At 40.3% G+C, this 18,747-nt stretch overlaps 1 protein-coding gene across 3 annotated transcripts in view; it reads right to left on the bottom strand.

Annotated features, from left to right (window-relative positions):
* CNTN6 (contactin 6) overlaps positions 1-18,747 on the bottom strand; it is a 253,496-nt gene that overhangs the window by 11,042 nt on the left and 223,707 nt on the right. For all 3 annotated transcript variants that reach the window (XM_019755809.3, XM_019755810.3, XM_019755811.3), the window contains 7 exons: positions 9,609-9,784; positions 9,132-9,249; positions 8,335-8,493; positions 8,074-8,223; positions 5,263-5,333; positions 614-848; positions 390-505 (listed from right to left, as the gene is read on the bottom strand). In XM_019755809.3, the coding sequence (XP_019611368.3) occupies positions 390-505; positions 614-848; positions 5,263-5,333; positions 8,074-8,223; positions 8,335-8,493; positions 9,132-9,249; positions 9,609-9,784 (1,025 nt within the window). The remainder of the gene's footprint in view (positions 1-389; positions 506-613; positions 849-5,262; positions 5,334-8,073; positions 8,224-8,334; positions 8,494-9,131; positions 9,250-9,608; positions 9,785-18,747) is intronic.

Here is an 18,747-nt window from a genome sequence, read left to right as displayed (position 1 = left end):
ACTACAAATGACACATTTAAGAGGATCCTAGGATTCTCCTTGTCACTTAACTGCCTTTTCTTAGATGACCTTCTTTTCAAGTCGTGCTCCAGTTCACAGAGCACTTTCGCCAGTGAAATTCTCCTAAGGTTGAAGCTCACTGAGGGTGAGATGTTTACCTTCCCCCAAAAAACAAAGAGGCCTGCCACGTGAACAATTAATAATCCTCTCCTGCTCACTTCATAGGTGCCACCCTCTGGGACTGCTGAGGATACCGGGAAGACCCCTACACTCACGCCCTCTGGCTTTACACAGACGTGTGATGCCCCCAGAGCTGGGTGGCATCCTGCTGACCAGGAGCCATGCCTGGATGGGCACGTGCGCGAGGGGAAGTGGGACCCGTGGCATACCTCATAGCCCAGCACCCTCCCGGTGTTCCGGTTCCAGGCTATCGCGTTCCAGGAGACCTCCATTTCCGAGGCAGAAAAACTTTGGACAGAAGTTCCCCTGGGGGCCAGCTGAGGTTCTGTCATCCAGAGAAAGACACAACCAGCTTTAGTGGCACAGTTCCAGGACAGTGGAAGCAACCTACGCTGGGCCTCCAGGAGGCCTGCCCCATGCTGAGAGCACTCACCGTCTTCCCCGGAGTAGATGACAGACATGGCACTGAGGGCCCCTTCTCCTTCCGTGTTGTACACCCCCACTTTGACTTCAAAGGGAGACAGGGGCGTGATGCTTTCGTTTCTGTAAACGAATCTGGATGAGTCTACAGAAGGCACTCTTTCCTTGGTCCAGGTTGCTGAGCCAACTGGCCGTAACATGACCAGGTACCCAAACTCCCCTCCGTTCTGCAGCTCTTCTGGAACAGGCTTGGGCAGAAGTGAGCAATCACTGAGTATTTACACAAATAACTTATAGACCTTTTATAATGCTTTTCGATTACTTGGCATATCTTTCGTAGAGATAAACATGGATATTTATCATGTTTAATGAAGTATTGAAAAAAATAATACTTTCATTTGGAATGCCAATTAGGAAAATGGTCCCAATTAAAGATACTCAGATAAATAATGGAAAGTTTTAAATAGAAATGGAAAACAGATTTTATGTGTTTATATTTCTTTCCATGATTACTCAAAAGTTATAATAATAAAATGGTTTAGAAGACTGAAAGAGTTAATAAGTTAAAACATATTTTTATATGCATATGTCAATATGCATATTTAAACTCAGCACAGAATTAACTATTTCAAGGCTAGCTACATTTTCCATTTACAACATTTTTCTACAAATCCTTGTAAGATGCAGGCAATATAATTATTGTGCAATAAGATTTGCTTTTTAAGACATAGGATAATATTACTCAAACCCAAAAGTATAAGTGACCCCCAGTATCTTTTAAACATATATCTTCATTACTAGGAAGATCAGTGTGCACTCTTCCTGACATGAAACAAAAAGTAACTTTGTTAAATCCCTGAGAGACTAAGTTCTTTAAGACTCATTTAAAACCTAAACTTATTAAAATTACAAAACAAAAATAGATACAAGTTCCCCAGAACACTACCAATACTAAACATTATAATCACATCAATAAAATTGAATCTGTGCTTGAATTTAGACAAATGTTCTACCTGTTTATGAGAAAATTGTATTTAGAAATCCATGGAATTTATTTCGCTTTTCCAAGGAAACACGCTTTTCTTTTCTAAAAATTTCACAGACTAACAGTCATACCTGATAGGACCTAACGCTCGAGGCAGTCATGCCCCCGACTCCATTTCTGAGGTTCTCCTTACCCACTCCTCGTCCCCACTCCTGTGTCACATTATCCCGTGACAGGGGCCACACCTGATCACCAGCGGTAAGCACCAGCACCACCGGCACCATCTTGGCCCAATCTCTGAGATATTCTGGTGCAGAATCTCTGTATTCTGTAGTGTCTAACAGACCCAAGCAACTCCTCCCCTCCAGAGTTTGAGAGGAAACACAGATGTGTGGGGGTGACAGCGGATAAACTTAGAGCAGCAGTGGGTAGAAAACATACAGTAGTCGTGATCTGAAGCACAGGAAAGCTGTAAATTATAGAAAGAAGAGATGGAATGCAGCTGTCGGCCAAGTGGAATATTGGAAGTAAAGGGACTGGGAAGAACCGAGGTACACGCACAAGGGACTGTGGGCTCCGGGGCTGGATGACCAGAGTGGCTGACCGCAGACCAGAGCAGCCGTGCTCAGGACGGGGATGGTTGCTGTTCCGCTGCTTGGTTTGACCTACCTGCTGTGTTACTCAGACTTTCCCATTCCCCATTACTTCCCACGTGGCTTTAAAATGAATCCCCATTAACGGGGATGACCTGAGCGGGTCTGTATTTCTTGCCACATGGAACAGTCTAACGAACACGGACACTGACAAGAGGAAGGAACATGGAGGTCCTGAAAGATGGAAGAGAAGATGCTGTCTTGGAGTGACACATCCCAGAATTAGCATAGGCAATTTTGAATGGTATGGAAGATTTTGATGAAAATGTAAGTGTTTTTGATGCTTCTCTGATCTCCGGTTTAATCGAGATGTTTAGTTCATCTGAGAAGGTGGGGTGTTTTTGTTTTTCTTGGTCAGGTCCAATTAGTGTTTCTCACGGCGTTCCCTCAAGAAAGATCTAACATATGTAGTTTAGAGGGAAAAAAGAGACTTAGGTTCTTTTATTCTTCTCATATGTGCAGAGACAGAGGATGGAGAAACACTCGTATACATAGCTGTTTAAGATGACCAGAAGGAGAATTTTCTCCTTTAAGCAGAGGAAGGGTTTGGTAGTACAAAGAAATTCAGGAATTCTTTTGGTGGTGAAATCTACTCAATTTAGTAAAGGCTGATCATACAAATCTCAGCCACAGTGTCTGTAAGCACTAAATCTTCAGGACGGACCAAGAGTCAGCACACTGTGGCCTTCAGACCAAACCTGGCCTGTGGCCTCATTTTGAAAACGAAGGTTGTGGGGAACACAGTCCTACCTGTTCCTTTGTACATGGTTTATGTTTATGGCTATTTTTGAGTGACAGAGAAGGGTTGAGAAGTGCTGACAGAACCACATGGCTGAGTGTTTTTCCTGGCTGGCTCTTCACATAAAAGGTGTATCACGTCCCAGTCTAGGTGTGTCCCTGACTCACAGCACTTCATCCTATGTGTCTAATTTCATAGTCATATTTTCTATGAGATATTCAGCACAAGCACCTGAAACTTAGAAGTATTTGGGAGAATACATTAGAATCAGATATAATAAACATACCCTTAAAAAAGGAATTAGCAGTTACTCCATCCCAAAAGTTAGATACCATGTCTAGGATATTGGAAGCAAAACAAAATACACAGAGGTTCACGGCACCCCAGAACTTTTCCAATAGCAACATCAAAGATCACTGATCACAGATCACCACAGCACATATAATAATAATGGAAAAGTTTGAGATATTGCAAGAGTGACCAAAGCGTGGCACAGAGACACGGAGTGAGCAAACACTATTGGCAAAATGGCGCCAACAGACTTACTCAACTCAGGGGTGTCACGAACCTTCAACTTGTAAATAACCCAACATCTCTGAAGAACGATAAGGCAAAGTGCAATGGAACGAGGCATGTCTGTACATCCAAGGTGTACCTGTGGTAACAGCACTCACAGATGCAAAGGACCCCTCAGCAACAGGCTTCTCAGGCCTGGCGTTACTGACATTTGGGGCCAGATCCCTCCTTGTAGGGGGCTGTCCTGAGCCTTGGAGGATGCTTGCAGTACCCTGACCGCCACCCAGGTGCACCCCTCCGCTTCGTCGTGACAGCAGAACACTGGAGGGATGAATTAGCCCATCTTCTGGTGAAGGCTAGTCCTCTACACATCAGCCATGATGATCTTTAATTAAAACACACATAGCTGTGATCTTTTAAGGTGTAAAATTAAAATGTGCATAGACGTGGAGGTGTGGGCAGAAGGAAAGTTATCACCAAAGGGTCAGAAATATGTATACAGGGCGAGGAAATCAGGTGGGGCTCTTTTGACTGGTACAGCTGATAAGAAAGGTACAGAGAACCCTAATTCCAGACTTGAAACCATTTCTCTGAGGGCTGCCTGGCACAACTTAGCCTACCAGCCATGGCAAATGTGTACAAAAGGAGTGTTGGGTAGTTTAACGAGAGATTTATAAGAAAATAATTCTTTGAGAGAGTTGTAGAAAAAGCTGTGCCTTGTCACCGCTCCAGAAGGGGAAGTAAGGGGCTATACCTCACCTCTTGCCTACCTAAGGGAACAGGCTTCAGAAAGAGCTACACAGAACTTGGGAGACACGGGCTCTTTTCACTGATAAATGCCTGAGAAGCTTGTGAAGTGGAGAGACACGTGCACAGTGTGTGGTGGCGGGAAGAAGAAAGAGGACAAGCGCACTCACTGCGCTTCCACTGAGCACAGAGCCGAGGACAGATGTGGAGCCACGCTGGGGAGCTGATCATGTGTGGCTCTGAAGGGACTCAGTCACAGAGCACCTACAGGGACCGAGGACTTCCAGCAGAAGACACTGGATGTGGTCACTGGAACCAGGGATGAGAAGTTTCCAGCAGCCAGGTGGGGATACACCAAGGAATTCCAACTAGAAATCATCAGTGGGACCTCAAGGACATCCCCCTGCCCAGACAGCAAAACCAAACAAAACCCTCTATGAAACACCAGCACTGCTCATTTGCCATTCCGGGAGTGCACCAACGTCAAATTACACATGTCTCAGCAATCGGACTCTCTGTCTGGCGCCTCTTCTCCCATCCCAGTATACCCCGGTCTTGGAGTTAGTTGCCAGAGGTCACATGGTGAATGGGGGAAAATAAATGGAAGAGCAAACGGGAGAAAAAGTCAAGCAAATTGGAAGGATTTAGAGAGCCATGAGAGGAAAATAACCTGCACTCTGCTGGCTCCAGCTCACATACTGCACAATAGTTCTGGAGGCAATGAAAAAAATCATGGAGTTCACCACATAACGACGGAAATGCCCCTGATCCCCTACCATGGACGCTGAAGTTGTTTTCTTCTCTTTGGAAGAGAACTGTGCCGAGGTAGTCATATCGCTCACTCTAGGAGAAATAGGAAAGGTTTCCTACACCTTCTCTAAAGAATGCATCATCAGGAGTCTTTCATGCCATGTACTTTTGCACACTCAGTAATGGTCAAATAAAGCTTTTTGTTTTTCAGCATTCTTCCTGGCCTGCTAAATGTTTTTCCTTCAAAATAACTCAGTTGGACAGAAAATTACCTCCCACATGATGACGAGTTCAAAGCGACTTCCTCCACCTCCATGGATGTTTGTTGGTGCCACGACAGGGACTGAAAGTAACCAAGAGAAACGGGGGGTGGGGGGCAGTTACAAAAGTGCATCTGTATCAGGAAGTTTTGTATGTGGATTTCACCTTTCAAAATTTCACGCGGGCATGCTGTGAGAGAGACTTGCGTTTTTAATGAACATAAATTATGTTTACCCAGATCCAAATTTCTAAGAGGACACAGCCGTGTGATACATGAGCACCCCGGCTCCAAAATTAATTAAAAATCAAGTAACATCATGTATCTGACATTATTATGCATCATCGACTAATTGGCAAAATGATGTTCCTTCCATTCAGATGGTAGCGAGGACACCGCTGATTTAGTGCCTAATTATACAGTTGTGCTGTAAACAACTTCTGAGCCAGTATAAAGGAAACAAAAACACTTTTTCTTTTTGTTAGTCATCAGGATATTTGAACATTTAAAAATAAAGTCTGAAGAATACATACATGAATAAATAAATTTCTGTTTTATAACCTCGTGTCTGAATCCCAAATCTCTCAGTACAGAACAGACAGATCTTTCCTCTAACTTGTCACTCCCAAAGCAAGAAGATGGTCTCCTGTCAGGGATATGATCGAGGGCTGTCTCTCTGTTTAACTCAGGACTCTAAGACTCTGTGGTAGAACATTCCAGACACTGAACATTTTCACGAATTAGAAAAACGTATGCCCTTCAACTACATCCTTGCGAGCAACAGTATAATGAATAATAAATCATTGGAGGTAAATTATAAAATTGATGGCAATTGTGAGTGTGGGTATTGCAGTATATAATCAGAAATGTATTTTACTTTATACATGTGGAAGTGTTAAAAAAAATCATCTTTTTCCTGATAATGGCAAAAGTATCCTAAATCTGTGATAATGGGTAAACCTGCAGGATATACTTTTTAAATGTTGTATTATATGCAATTATCTATATCTGACCATTGTTGCTCAATATCCAGAGGAAGGTGGAGTTGCCTGTGTGTGTTTGTTGCCTGGTGGGTGGGAAATAATATACGTGAGGTTTAACTGCTCGTTTCAGAATTTTCTCCCACCATGGAGACCATACAAGTAAAACTAGACTATTTATTCCCATGTCACACAGATGTTTAACTTTATAAATGACATAGTTATATGATAATTTGATTGTTTGTAATAGCACCTGTCAGACATTATCCATTTTCATCTTCATATTTACCCTAACTTTGTCTGCTTTGCTCTTCATAGTTTATTTAAAAGATTGCCTCGTCCCTACACCCTCTGTTCTAAGTTGTCCAGTGCTTTTAAATGAATCAGAGTGGGTTCTGCAGTGGCAGGTTTTCTGGTGATCGACAGCTTACAGTGACACTATTTCAGGACCATTGAAGAGTTTACATTCATAAGGAAATTATTTAAAATTATACTTTCATTTACCCTTCACAAAGTCTCAATGTTCTGGATAATAAGGTTTCATCCTTTATCAATTTTCCAGTGGAACATGCTAAACCTAAAACTATATCGAGAAGCATTGTCTTTGATGACACAAAAAAGACACCCTCCCCTGTGACTTGGCGCCCTAGGGGCCTCGCTATGAATACCAAGTCTCCTCAAGCTACTGAAACGAGGGTCAATGGTTAACAGAAGGTGCCATACAAACTCTGCTGTGAAAACCTGAGGGTCAGCCCTGCCCAAAGCCACCGTGATATAAATCAGTCGTAAACAAACAAGCTGAAACTAAAGCTCACGTCCAGATGAGTGACACCTGGGGCTCCTTACGCAGTCCGTCTGTGGTGGCGCCCAGGAATTTCTGTATCTACACACTTCCTACGCCAAGCTCTCGCTCATCTAAGTTAAGGCCCGCTGGTGTGGACAGAGGCCTGGGTTCAAATTCTGACTCTGTCCAGATTTTCTCCTCTGTAAAGTGAAGGTCTCTCCTCTCAGCTCTAAACTTCTAGGATGATAGAACTTAGGGTATGGCTGCTAACTAGGTTGTTTGTAGCCCCATCCTATGATAACAATACTAACGTTATCTTTAGTTTAAAAAGTGACTCGTGCACACATTCTTGAAGTAGTCTGCTTCTTAAACTAAGTCAGTGGCCACAGAGTGATTCCCCATTTCTGTGACCAAACAAGAAGGTGAACGTTGTTAGCTGCAGGCAGTGGGTGGACCAGATGTCACGATGGATGTGAACGTTGCAGTGCCACAAAGAGGACCCACTGGGAAGGGCTTAAGAAGGTTCAGTTCCCAGACATGTCTGAGGTCTGCTCTCAATGAACCTGCTGTCGTTCAATTAGTACCCATGTTAATGAGTTCAGGATTGAGCTCATTTACATGGGGAAGCATTTCTACTCTTGCTCAAGGAGGCTGCAGCCACGTCCGAGTGGAGAAATGGATGGAAGTGCATGGCTGACTGCACTGACAGTCTCAGTTAATTCTTGACTACCACAGGGCCTGAGGCAAGCAGGCACTCATCTGCATCTACAAAGGTACAGATTCTCTGCTGGATTTTGGCTTGAAAATAGATGAGAGGAGAGGACAGCTTCTGAAAAACCTCATTGTTTTACATGCCTGCTTACCTGTCATCAGCTCTCATTGAAGGCACAATTCTGGCAGAAAATACCCCTTGTTTTGTGCACGTTAAAAGGTGACAGTGAGAGACTGGTTTACTGCCTCTGATTTCACGCCAAAAATACTACAAGACGTCCTCCTTGTTTTCCTTAAGAACTGTGCCATAAAGTGTCCTCCCCATTTTCCGAAGCCATTGGTCTCTTACCTGATGCTCTGGTTCTTAGCAATTCTGATGGTTTACTTGGTTCTCCAATTCCAACGCTGTTCCCAGCAACGACACGGAATTCATACTCCACCCAAGGGCTCAGGCCAACCACTGTGGCATTGTACGTCTTACCACTAAGAATTTCTGGAACTGAAAAGGAGACTCTTCAGGCCTACGCTGGCACTAGGTAAAAATAATCAATCAGTCGAACAGACACACCATGTGTTTTAGAAAATTATCCGAAACACTTGTGTTGCTTACTTGTAGAAACAGCCTGCCAACCCACAGAAAATGGCGTCCGAGCCTGAATAGTAAATATTTGAATGGGGCTGTTATTATCCAAGCCTGGTCTCCAGCTTAGTTGCGAAGTGGTACTGGAGATGTGATCCACTCTGACATCCTCCGGGGGGCCTGGGGGACCTTGAAAAATATGTTTTATGATGATTATACTGGAAATTATTAAGCTCATTGATTTGGGACAGGGATAGTTTTTTTTCTCCTATGCTTAGAAAATAAAATATTGAACATAATGTATTTTTAGCCCTTTCTTTGAGATAAAGCCCCATTAATTCAGTTTACATGGTGAGAGATTAATTTAGAAATGCTTGCTTTGAAGATTAGGAAATGCCAGTCATGGGATGGTTGAATATCATCTGATAAGAAGCTAATCTCAAAAATTGAGAATCGCTCTGGCCCATTCTTGTCTCAAAAGCTAACTCAAGTAAATACAACTGATGTGGAGACTACAGGAGCATAACCTCTGACCTTTCTGGACAAGAAGGGTTTACCAGAAATAGACGGTATGTCTAAGTGTTAGGACGCATGCTGCTCCCCAAGTGTAACCTTTCCTTATAAAGAGACAAAGCCTCTCGATTCAATATCTGTATCAATGCTACCCATATGCTGGAGTCCTGGAGTTTAGGGAGGAAAAGAAACCAACTATGCTATTTATCTCATTTTTTAATCATGATGTGGTTACTCAAAGATCTGCCATTTACGTATTAACATTTTTGACTGAATAAACAATGTATTCATTTATTTCCACCTTTTGTGCTTACCTCTAACAATGATATCAGCTACAGCAGATAAACTTTCTAGAGTTGTTTGTACCATGCATAGGTATTTTCCTGAATGGCTTAACTGAATATTCCTTATCATCAAATCTCCAACAGATTCCTGCAGATAGGAAGGGGGGAAAAGAATAAAAACAGAAATATGCCCAGCAGGTCTCATTGTTTTTACAACTGGATAAATATTAAATATGAGACAGCTGTGAAGTTAGCAGATAACACTAGTATCATCCTCGTTTCTCATATCTGATCCCTTTTATTATCCCGTTTATTATAATTGCATCTAGAATACAAGCATTTCCCTGAAAGACATAAAGCAAAATAAAACAAAACAAAAACAGATGCAGCTTCATAAACTGTGATTATCCATGCAAATAAATATGGGGAGAATAATTACGAAAGACATTGATTCATGGAAATGACTTGATCCAATTTATTAAGCGCTTAAAATCTGCAGCAACTTACTCCTCCGATCCTTTCAAAATGAGCCACTCCCTTTCTTAAGTCTATGATGTGTCCATTGAAAGACCACACAAATGCAACTTCAACAGAGGGGTCGCGGGACACCTGGCAAGGTAGGACGATACTCTCTCCCACTGTAACGTCCATCTCGGAAGGTGGAACAGTAATAACAGTCCGCTCTGTTGAGAAAGAAGATCATTATTGTCAAAGCTTATAAAATGCCAGCATACGGCTATCAAATACATATTTTGAATGTCTTTGCAATTGTTTGAAATTATATAAATACAATTTGGAGTCCTGCTATATTCAATATGAAAAATTCACTCTCCCTTTTTCCAAATACTTGTGCATTAGTCAGTGAAGTTTAATTCTTGTAATAAAATTAAAGACATAGTTTTTTTCTTACTTATATGAAAGTTATAAAAAACAAAACAAAACAAAAACCTGTGGATTTCAAAAGACAGCATTCCATGCATAGAGAATGCACCGCATTGTTTTTAGTTTGTTTGTTTGTTTTTCTTTTTCCTGAAATCCCAGCCACATTACAACCCACATACTGGTTACAGCTCTAAATGGTCCATGATTATTCCATATACTGTGACACAAACTATGTCCCTAAGATCATATATACAATAGTTTATATAGAGGTTTATAATCATAAGTTCACATTTACCAGCATGAACATGACACATTCTATTTCTGCAATAGTTGTGATAGTAATTTTCCATTTTAGCTAAAGATACAACATGAAAAGTTTTCCCTTTTTATCCAGATTTCACAATGTTTGAATTATACACCTATCATAAAAAAAAAACTCCCTCGAGAAATATCTGCCATAATGTCGACCCTTGTTCTACAAGTCCTAGCACCTCACTGACCAGTTTCAAAGGACAACTCCACAAGTGTTCCATTTGGAATAAGTCCCATATTTCTCTGATTAAGAGAGATTCATAGTGATAGAGCATTTCTGAGTACATTTTTTTTTTTTTTTTATAACAAAGTCAATAGTTTCGATTTTAGAAGGCTAAGAATTGACCAGAAGCCAACTCGGTAATAAAGAAGCCCTGGACATGCGTTTGGATTTACACATGCACTATCTTACCAAAATAAGTACGTTTTAAGAGATTTCCATTTAAGACCTAAATGTTTGGGCAAATTACAGAGAAATAATATTGTACATGAAGAACTTCCAGAACAGTGAAATGAAGACCCAGGATATCTTTCCTTAAGGACCATTCATGAGATAAAATTTAACCTTCTAGGAGATGGACTAGCAGATTCAATTTCTTCTGGCTTCTTTATGTGGCTCCAGAAACCAAACTGGCACTTAGGGTGAATTTCTATGTCCAGATGGATTAATGTGCCACTGCACTTCATCACTAAACTGTTTAAGTATTCTAACATTTTAAAAATTCCAATCGTTTTCTTAGTAAAGATTTGAGAGTGGAAAGTGGAAGTAATAATCTTGGGTTTCAAATTACATACTGATTAAAGAGTCATGAAAATATAAAAGCACATACTATATTTCTGAATATAATGGATAAGATTTAACAACATGTATCTGTATGTGTTTACATTTAAAAATACTCTTTCATGTATTATGATAGATGCATACACATTTTATTCCATTTCTGAGGGAAGGTTTGAAGAATACTTGTGTGGACTAAGTCCATTCTTAATTCCAGGCCTTCTTCACATCTCTTCCCAAAGTAAGAATAAACAATAACAAGGGTTTCAAGATCACTTTTTAGGAGTAGAGAATATTTTTCTTCTTGTAGTTTCTCTGAAAAAAATATATCACTAATCTCTTGTTTACACTTACAGGAGGATGGGTTTGCTAATTGGATGTGTTGGGAGAGAAAACTACTCTGATTTAAAGTTTCAGATCATGCAATTAAGGTAATTTTCAAACATTAAAAATGACAGCCACCCCTTCCATTTATGGCACCACAAAGTGGCAAAATTAGACAAATCCTTCACTCTATACATAACTTATTGGTAATACAGTCATAATTACTAAAAGTTCATGGAGCAGAAACATTTGCATCATAACTTACAAAGTTTACAGGCTCTCACTAGTTAAATCATTTAACAACGAATATTTATTGAGTACCTACCAAATTTCAGCTGTCTGCTAAGTACTAGAAATACAATAGAAGGAGAAAGTTAAAAATAGCACCAGATACAAACGACAGGGTGCCTGCCTTCTCAGAGATTTAAGTCTAAAGAGGGAGACTGGCATTCATCAAATCATATTAATGAATATATGGTTTTAAGTGTGATAAGTCGACATACGTTACAAGTAAATGATTCTACTAAAATGATGAGTCCTGAGGGGTCAGTTTATTGATAAAGAGTTGTTTTGGCTGAGAGCAAAAGGCACATAGGCATTAGCCAGGGGGAGTAACTAATTCCTATGGGGACAGGGACATTTACTTAGAATCTGAGTCCAGAAGAAACACAGCTGATAGGGCAGCCATCTTGCTGCCAAGCCTAACGTTAGACGAGAGTAATTCAGGAGTGAGTACGAAGCCTGGTTGTCACAGTCACCGGTGAGCCCCAGATGTCCTTAGGGCCAGCTACACAATGTGCAGGTCGCAGTGTGAAATGAAAATGTGAGCTGTCTTGTTCAAAACATGGGGGGAAAGTTCTATTAAAGGCACCAATTATAAAGCATTTTGCTTAAAAAAATATTGCATTACTTATATAATAGGGTCACAGCATAAACTTACAAATTGCAAAAAACATATTTTTGGGGTCAATTTTATGTAACACATTAAAAAATAATGCTTGTGGGGTCGGGTTGTGTTTCAACAAGCTCTACAGGTGATTGTAATACATACTAACGTCTGAGAAGCACTACCCTGTCTAGACAACGTTGACTGTTCTTCTTTGAAACTTCTTTCTGTAAGTCCCAGTGGTTTCGGTAGCTTCTCCTTCCCTGATTCTTTTAGGTCCAATCCCTTTTTCATGTGGTTAGTTTTCAAGCGTTTGAAAACAACAATAATAATAATGCAATAATAATACTTTTTTAAAGGTGTATCTTGATTGATCATAAAATTTTTCTCTTTTCTGCAAATTTATTAGATCCTTGGAATTTATGTTTTAAGCAACTTCATTTTCAAGCGATATGATTGACATCAGTCAGTTACGGCAAACACAAAACCACAAATACTTTTTGATAACTTTTTATTTTTAAAGGATTTTCTTGCCGGTGCGACCCTTACGGAACTGTTAAGCGTATTTTACAAGTTGCAACAATGGGATAGATTTCCCATAAATTCTTTTGAAATGTTAATTTTAGAACATCTAGAAGAGGTGATCCCCATGGAATGACTTTTTCTAAAAAGATTTAACTCTTGATACAACTATGTTTTCTGTAAGACTGAATTTAATTTTAAACGCAAATTTAAGCAATGGAATGTAATGTTTTTCTGACCTGTCCTGTAACCTGCTGAGGCTGTACAAGAAACTGAAAGTGGCCTCATGATTTGTGTATAATCCCAAATGCCCGTTTATGAAATCTACTGCCATATCTTCAATGACAAGGAAACGATAATTGGAGCTTCCTTTAAAGATAGTGTTCTTTCCCATTGAGAGGCATAATCTTTAAGTTTAATTTCTACTTCTATGCCTGTGGATATTAGCTTTGCAACGTTGTACAAATTTTCAAAACCACGTGTTCTAATCTTTTTGAAGAATTTGAATAACTCTGTGATATGCTTTATTGCGATGTCCATGTGTCTGCTTTTACTGTTAATGCTTTCCTGACAACGTTTACTGCCCAGGCACTGACAGTTCCTGTCCTGGCGCCCAGGGCAGGCATTCTCTGGGACAGATGGGCAGGCAGACCTGCCACCCTGGGTCCTGGCACTGGCTGCGTTCTGAGGCCCTTGTTCTCCGGAAGCCCTCGCTGCCACGCACCAGAGTGTCTGTGGCGGCTGCCCCCATCCATCCACAGCACGAGCTCAGGCCCAGGTGCGCCCGCCCACCACCCCCGGGCCTCCAGGCTCCTGAGAGTCATCAGGAACGTGGGTGCACCGGCAGGACTGTGGTGCTTGAACACGGGGGGCTCAGTGCGCGGCCCTGCGCCTGCGTGTACGTGGATGGCCGCTGTGGAACCGTAGACACGTGCTGGTGTGCGTGTTGCCACCAGCTTGGGTCCCCTGCTCAGGTGCAAGGCCCACCTTCCCATTAGGCTTCAGTCACAGGGCACAATGTCAGAGACAAAACGACAGAATTTCAACGCAGCCACCGCAGAGCGTTAGAGCAAATATGGGACATTTCTTGGCATGGGTCCTGTGTGACTGGGGGGCACACCGATGAAGCCAGCCCTGGACGCCATGTAACAAAATGTGCTCTTTTTACCGGAAAAAAGGGAGGCGGGTCAGGAAATTGGAAGCATGGAACAGAATGGTATGAACACATACCAGTATCTGTCGGGTAAGAAAAATGGATTATATTTAAAACGTAGCTTCTATGTGGGCAAACTTATCATCCAACAGAAGGAGACACGTGATCATCTGAGCGAAGTTCCCCTCTGAGTACCCCCTGCCGCGAGGGGGAGGGGAGCATGGAGAGACCGCTTTAACCACTGTTTCCTTTCCCCACACCACGTGCAAAACTGTCCCAGTCCTCGGCAGGTGGCTCTCCAGCCACCACACGCTGCTGTTGCTACCCTAAGGCGCCGACTTGTGCAGCCACGCACAGCTCCAGCCAGCAGCGCAGGTGAGCGCCCACGACAGTCACGCTAGCAGAGTGGGGCGTGTTCCTCCAACAGCCCTACGGATGCAAACTGTGGTGCTGTTCACAAATTCAGATCCCTCCTGGGCATACATACCCTTTAAGTTCTTAAGAAACCCTAATCTCACAAAGATTTCCTTAAGCCATTCACATCACTCTCACATCACTCCCGGGGAGCGGAGGGGTGTGTACACACGTGCAGTGTGCCCTTTTCGGAGGAGGTATGTACACTAACACGAGGTCATTATCAACACTGAGGCACTCTTGGGTAGTATCGATGAGTGACATCATTCGGGCCTGCATTATAACAATTTCAGAAGGAGGGAAATCGACTATGCTGGACTCCAATGTTGGTGAAACTTAAAAAGTCTTGAAGCTTTTTCCTCTTGAAACAAAACAGAGGGATAGTTATTCCTTTGCATTTTATATAATTTTATTTGTCCTGCATATTCCTTAAGTATTTGTAGAAATTCTACTCCAGTACTTTAAGATTTTTAGCATGCATAAGAATTTTCTGGAGAACATGTTCAAAATGTGAATTCTTCATCTCCCCCCAGAAAGATTGACTCAGTAGATCTGGGTGGGACAGCAGCTAAAATAAGGATTTTTTCTTTTTTTCTAAACAGATTGCTTCTCCCGTTGATTTTGATGTAGTCAGACAGGTATCCTGCTTTGAGAAATATTGCCTCAAGCTTTGAAATCTGAACCTGAAATTTCTATTTAGGGAAAATCCAAGCTATATGAAATATATTGTCAGAAAATCTCTAATGCTTTGGATCCAGGAAAAAGTCATATCTGGTAGAATGTTATTGGTTAGTAAAGTTTTACAAAATAAAGATGGACTTCCAAGGGTAACTGTAATTAATTCCTCATACCATACTGGCTTTTAGAGTTTCATAGTACAGTTTAGCATGCTAAAAGCTCTGAGAATTCCGAATTAAAAAATGAAGTTTATTTACTTCTAGCTTTCCTACACTTGCCAGATTTTGGGACATTTTTAAGCCATCTTGAGATACAAGGGATTCTGAGAAACAAAGTTTGTAAAAATTACTTTCATGGTTGAAAAGGATTCACACACACACACACACACATACACAAAAACACCTACATATGTATGTGTGTGTGTATGATTTTTAGCATACATGTACAGATATATGTTTATGAGACAATCACCTAAATATGAACTCTAAATAATTTAGGATTGTAATTTTTTTTAAGATAAGAAAACTGGTTTCCCTACTTTGGGGAAGTAGGCAAGGGTGTAGATGAGACAAAGTTGGATATGAGTTGATGATTATCAACCCTACATGAAAGTTCCTTATAGTATTTTCTCTACTTTTCTATGTTTATAATGTTCAATAATAATAAAAGAGATACAGAAGGAAAAGTATGGGAGGGAGTGACTGTTTATAAATAGAACAGGGGGGTAACTTTCCCATTCAGCTTCTAAAATGATGAAGACTGATCACTTTTAGAAGATTATCCTAAATATAAATGACGTTCATGAAGAGTTCATAAAATTACAGAATTTTAATATTTATCAATTTAAATTTATTTCAGTGAGAAAAAAGTCTTATGAAAATAACTCGATCTAACAATCCTATTCTTAAGAAGTATAAGGAAAGGTTTAATAAAATATATGCTGCTTTTAATAAATAGCTTTACTCAAATTCACATCATTAATAGTGTATGATGTTTCCAGAACACATCTTTTGTTATGAGCACCTCTGGAGACATGAAAACCAATTATTTCAAAACTTCTGTCAAAATTGTTTAGCATGATTTCTTTAAACACAAGTGGGATTGTTCCTGTATTAATGGCCAACCACACTATTATACACCATAATCCCTAACAATATTTTTAGAAGACGGGGATGGCAATCAAATATATAATTGGTCTGTCCTGACCATCCAGAAAGTGTTATTTTGGGTCACTTTTTCTTTGTTTCTTTCTTTTGTACCCTCAACTCAGTTGAAACCTCCATCTGTGAGTGACAATCTTTCAGTGTCACTGTTCAGAATAATTACTGCTGTTTCCGAAGTTATCAGCTCCTCTCCAAAGATGGAGAAATGTATAAGAAAAATTACCGAACTTTTTTCCCTCTTTACAAACATGTGATTCTGCCTTCGTTTGTCTCTACCATTATAGGAAATGTTGCTATGATACCAACATAAAGGAAACTAGTGTATAAATAGCGCTTGAAACAGGTGACAAAATTCTGTGATATTTTCTCTCACTAGATAGCTTGTAAAAACTAGAAACAAACACTTTTTAAAATTTGGTCCTCTTCCTAATTCCTCAGAATTTCAAATTATCCTACCTACTAGCATATTAACCCTTCTCATTGCTCTTAATTTCTTCTTCCATTTACATACTTAATTCTGGGATCATATTCCTTCTACACGTATAAAATTCATTAGCTTATAGTGCAGATTTAAAAGTGATAGACTGTGTAAAAGCATCATTATTTTGTCCTCGTTTGGGAGGACATTTTTGCTGGGAATAGAATTGTTACTGGCATTATTTTTCAGCCTTTTGAAAAGGCCATTGCATTGTCTTCTGGAGTCCCTTGTTTCTGTTGCTATAGTAACTGCCAGTCTTGTTCTTTTGAAGATAATGTATCTTTTTTTAATCAGGATGATTTTTCTTTCCTTTGGTTTCACTACTATGTGCTTACTTAAACTTTCCTTTGTAGTTATCAAAATTGGGGCTCAGACCATTTCCTGAATATGAGGCCTGCTTTCATTTGTTTAAATCTATGGCAAATATTTCTTTAAATATTGCTCATGTCTCATTTTCGTTCTCACCTCTCCAGATTTTGAGGAACTACATTTTTACATATGTGAGAACCTTTCACCACATCTCACATATCCCGTACGTTCTTTTATGTCTTTGCCATTGTATTTTTCTCTCCATGTTGCAGTCGGGATATTTTCTACTCACACATCCTCCCCTTTAGCGATCCTCTTCTCTGCTATACCTAATCTGGTATTAAAGCAATCCACGTTTTCTTAATTTTACCTTTTGTGTTTTGCCGTTCTAGGACTTCCAATTGACTTTTAATAAATAGCATTTTTCTTCTTAAATTCTTTATCTTGTCATCTATTTTTGGAACATATTAATCACAAATATCTTAAAACCCTTGTTTAATAACTTTCATATTCCTATCATCTGTGACCTGCGCTATTGCCTGATTTTTCTCTGGGTTTGGTCATCGGTCCTGGCTCCAGCTACCCCTGCTAACATTTTATTGAATGCCAGACACTGTGGATTAGAATATAAATGTTTTTACTTTATTATATTTTCCCCAGGTAGACTTACTTTTTCAAAGAGGCAGTTGACAAACAACCAAATCTACTTAGGAACTGATATGAATTGAGTCTGAATCGCAGTCATTTTAAGTACTGGCCAATTTTGTTCTGTTTTTATTATTAGGACATAGTCCTTCAGGTGTCTTAATTCAAGGATGAGTTGTTCAGCAGGCCTCATTCTACATGGCTTATTATGAGCCCAAATGTTCATCTTCCTTGCACTGTGAGACAACCAACTGTCTGCTTTCTGTTTGGTTTCTTGTATTTCTTATTTATACAGCTCAGGAACTGGTACGTTTCTGGAGGAGAAGAACACTGGGAAGTGTTGGGCTCACCCATCTGTTTTTTGTGGGGTTTTTTCTCCAGAAAAATTGTCCCTCGTGTTGCAAACACCTTGGTTATTCTCATAATTCCTTCCTTCAAACTTCTATTTTTATTTAAAATTATAAAAATACCTTAAAGTATTCATGGTTGATAGTGGAGTGGTGTGACGCTGCTGTAGTAGAGCTACTTCAGCTTGTCAGGACAGAAGTTTCCCCAATATTATTAATATTCAATACTAGACTGTGTGTACAGTTGGAAAATGGAGGCCATTTATCAGCAGAAGATACTGATAATAGCTTGGACAGCATGATAGTTGATGTCAGTTGGAGAAAGATGAGCATGACTTTGGACAGAAGTAGAGATCCATGTCTTGTAACCTCAAGCTCTGAGGGCACTGGCTGCTGGGCCTTTGCTCTCCAGGCAGGAAACCAGAGATGGGGGATGAGGGGCAGTTATCCCAGGGATTTGATGAGCCTAAGAGAAAAGACCTAAATACAATGTCCTTAAGAGTTTCCCAAGGAAATATCCAAGCCCCTGGGTCATCTTAGTGTGAAGTCCAATAGTTCAATAAGACACCCACACTTGATCAGAGCTTTCCGTAAGATTTTGGCACTCCACCCTTAAATAGGAGCAAAAAACTAAGATTCATGAAATATCTTTGTACATCTTTTACTGAAAAACAGGTATTAAGACAAAAAAGAAGAGACAATGCAGGAAAAATAAAAGATAAAAGAAAAACTGTCAGCAATATTTTCAGAGAGAG

This window comes from Rhinolophus sinicus, chromosome 5, assembly GCF_057876585.1.
Source record: "Rhinolophus sinicus isolate RSI-liver-muscle chromosome 5, RSI-T2T, whole genome shotgun sequence".
Lineage (NCBI taxonomy): Eukaryota > Metazoa > Chordata > Mammalia > Chiroptera > Rhinolophidae > Rhinolophus > Rhinolophus sinicus.
Note: the sequence above shows the minus strand (reverse complement) of the source record. Positions and strands in the feature narration are given on the sequence as shown.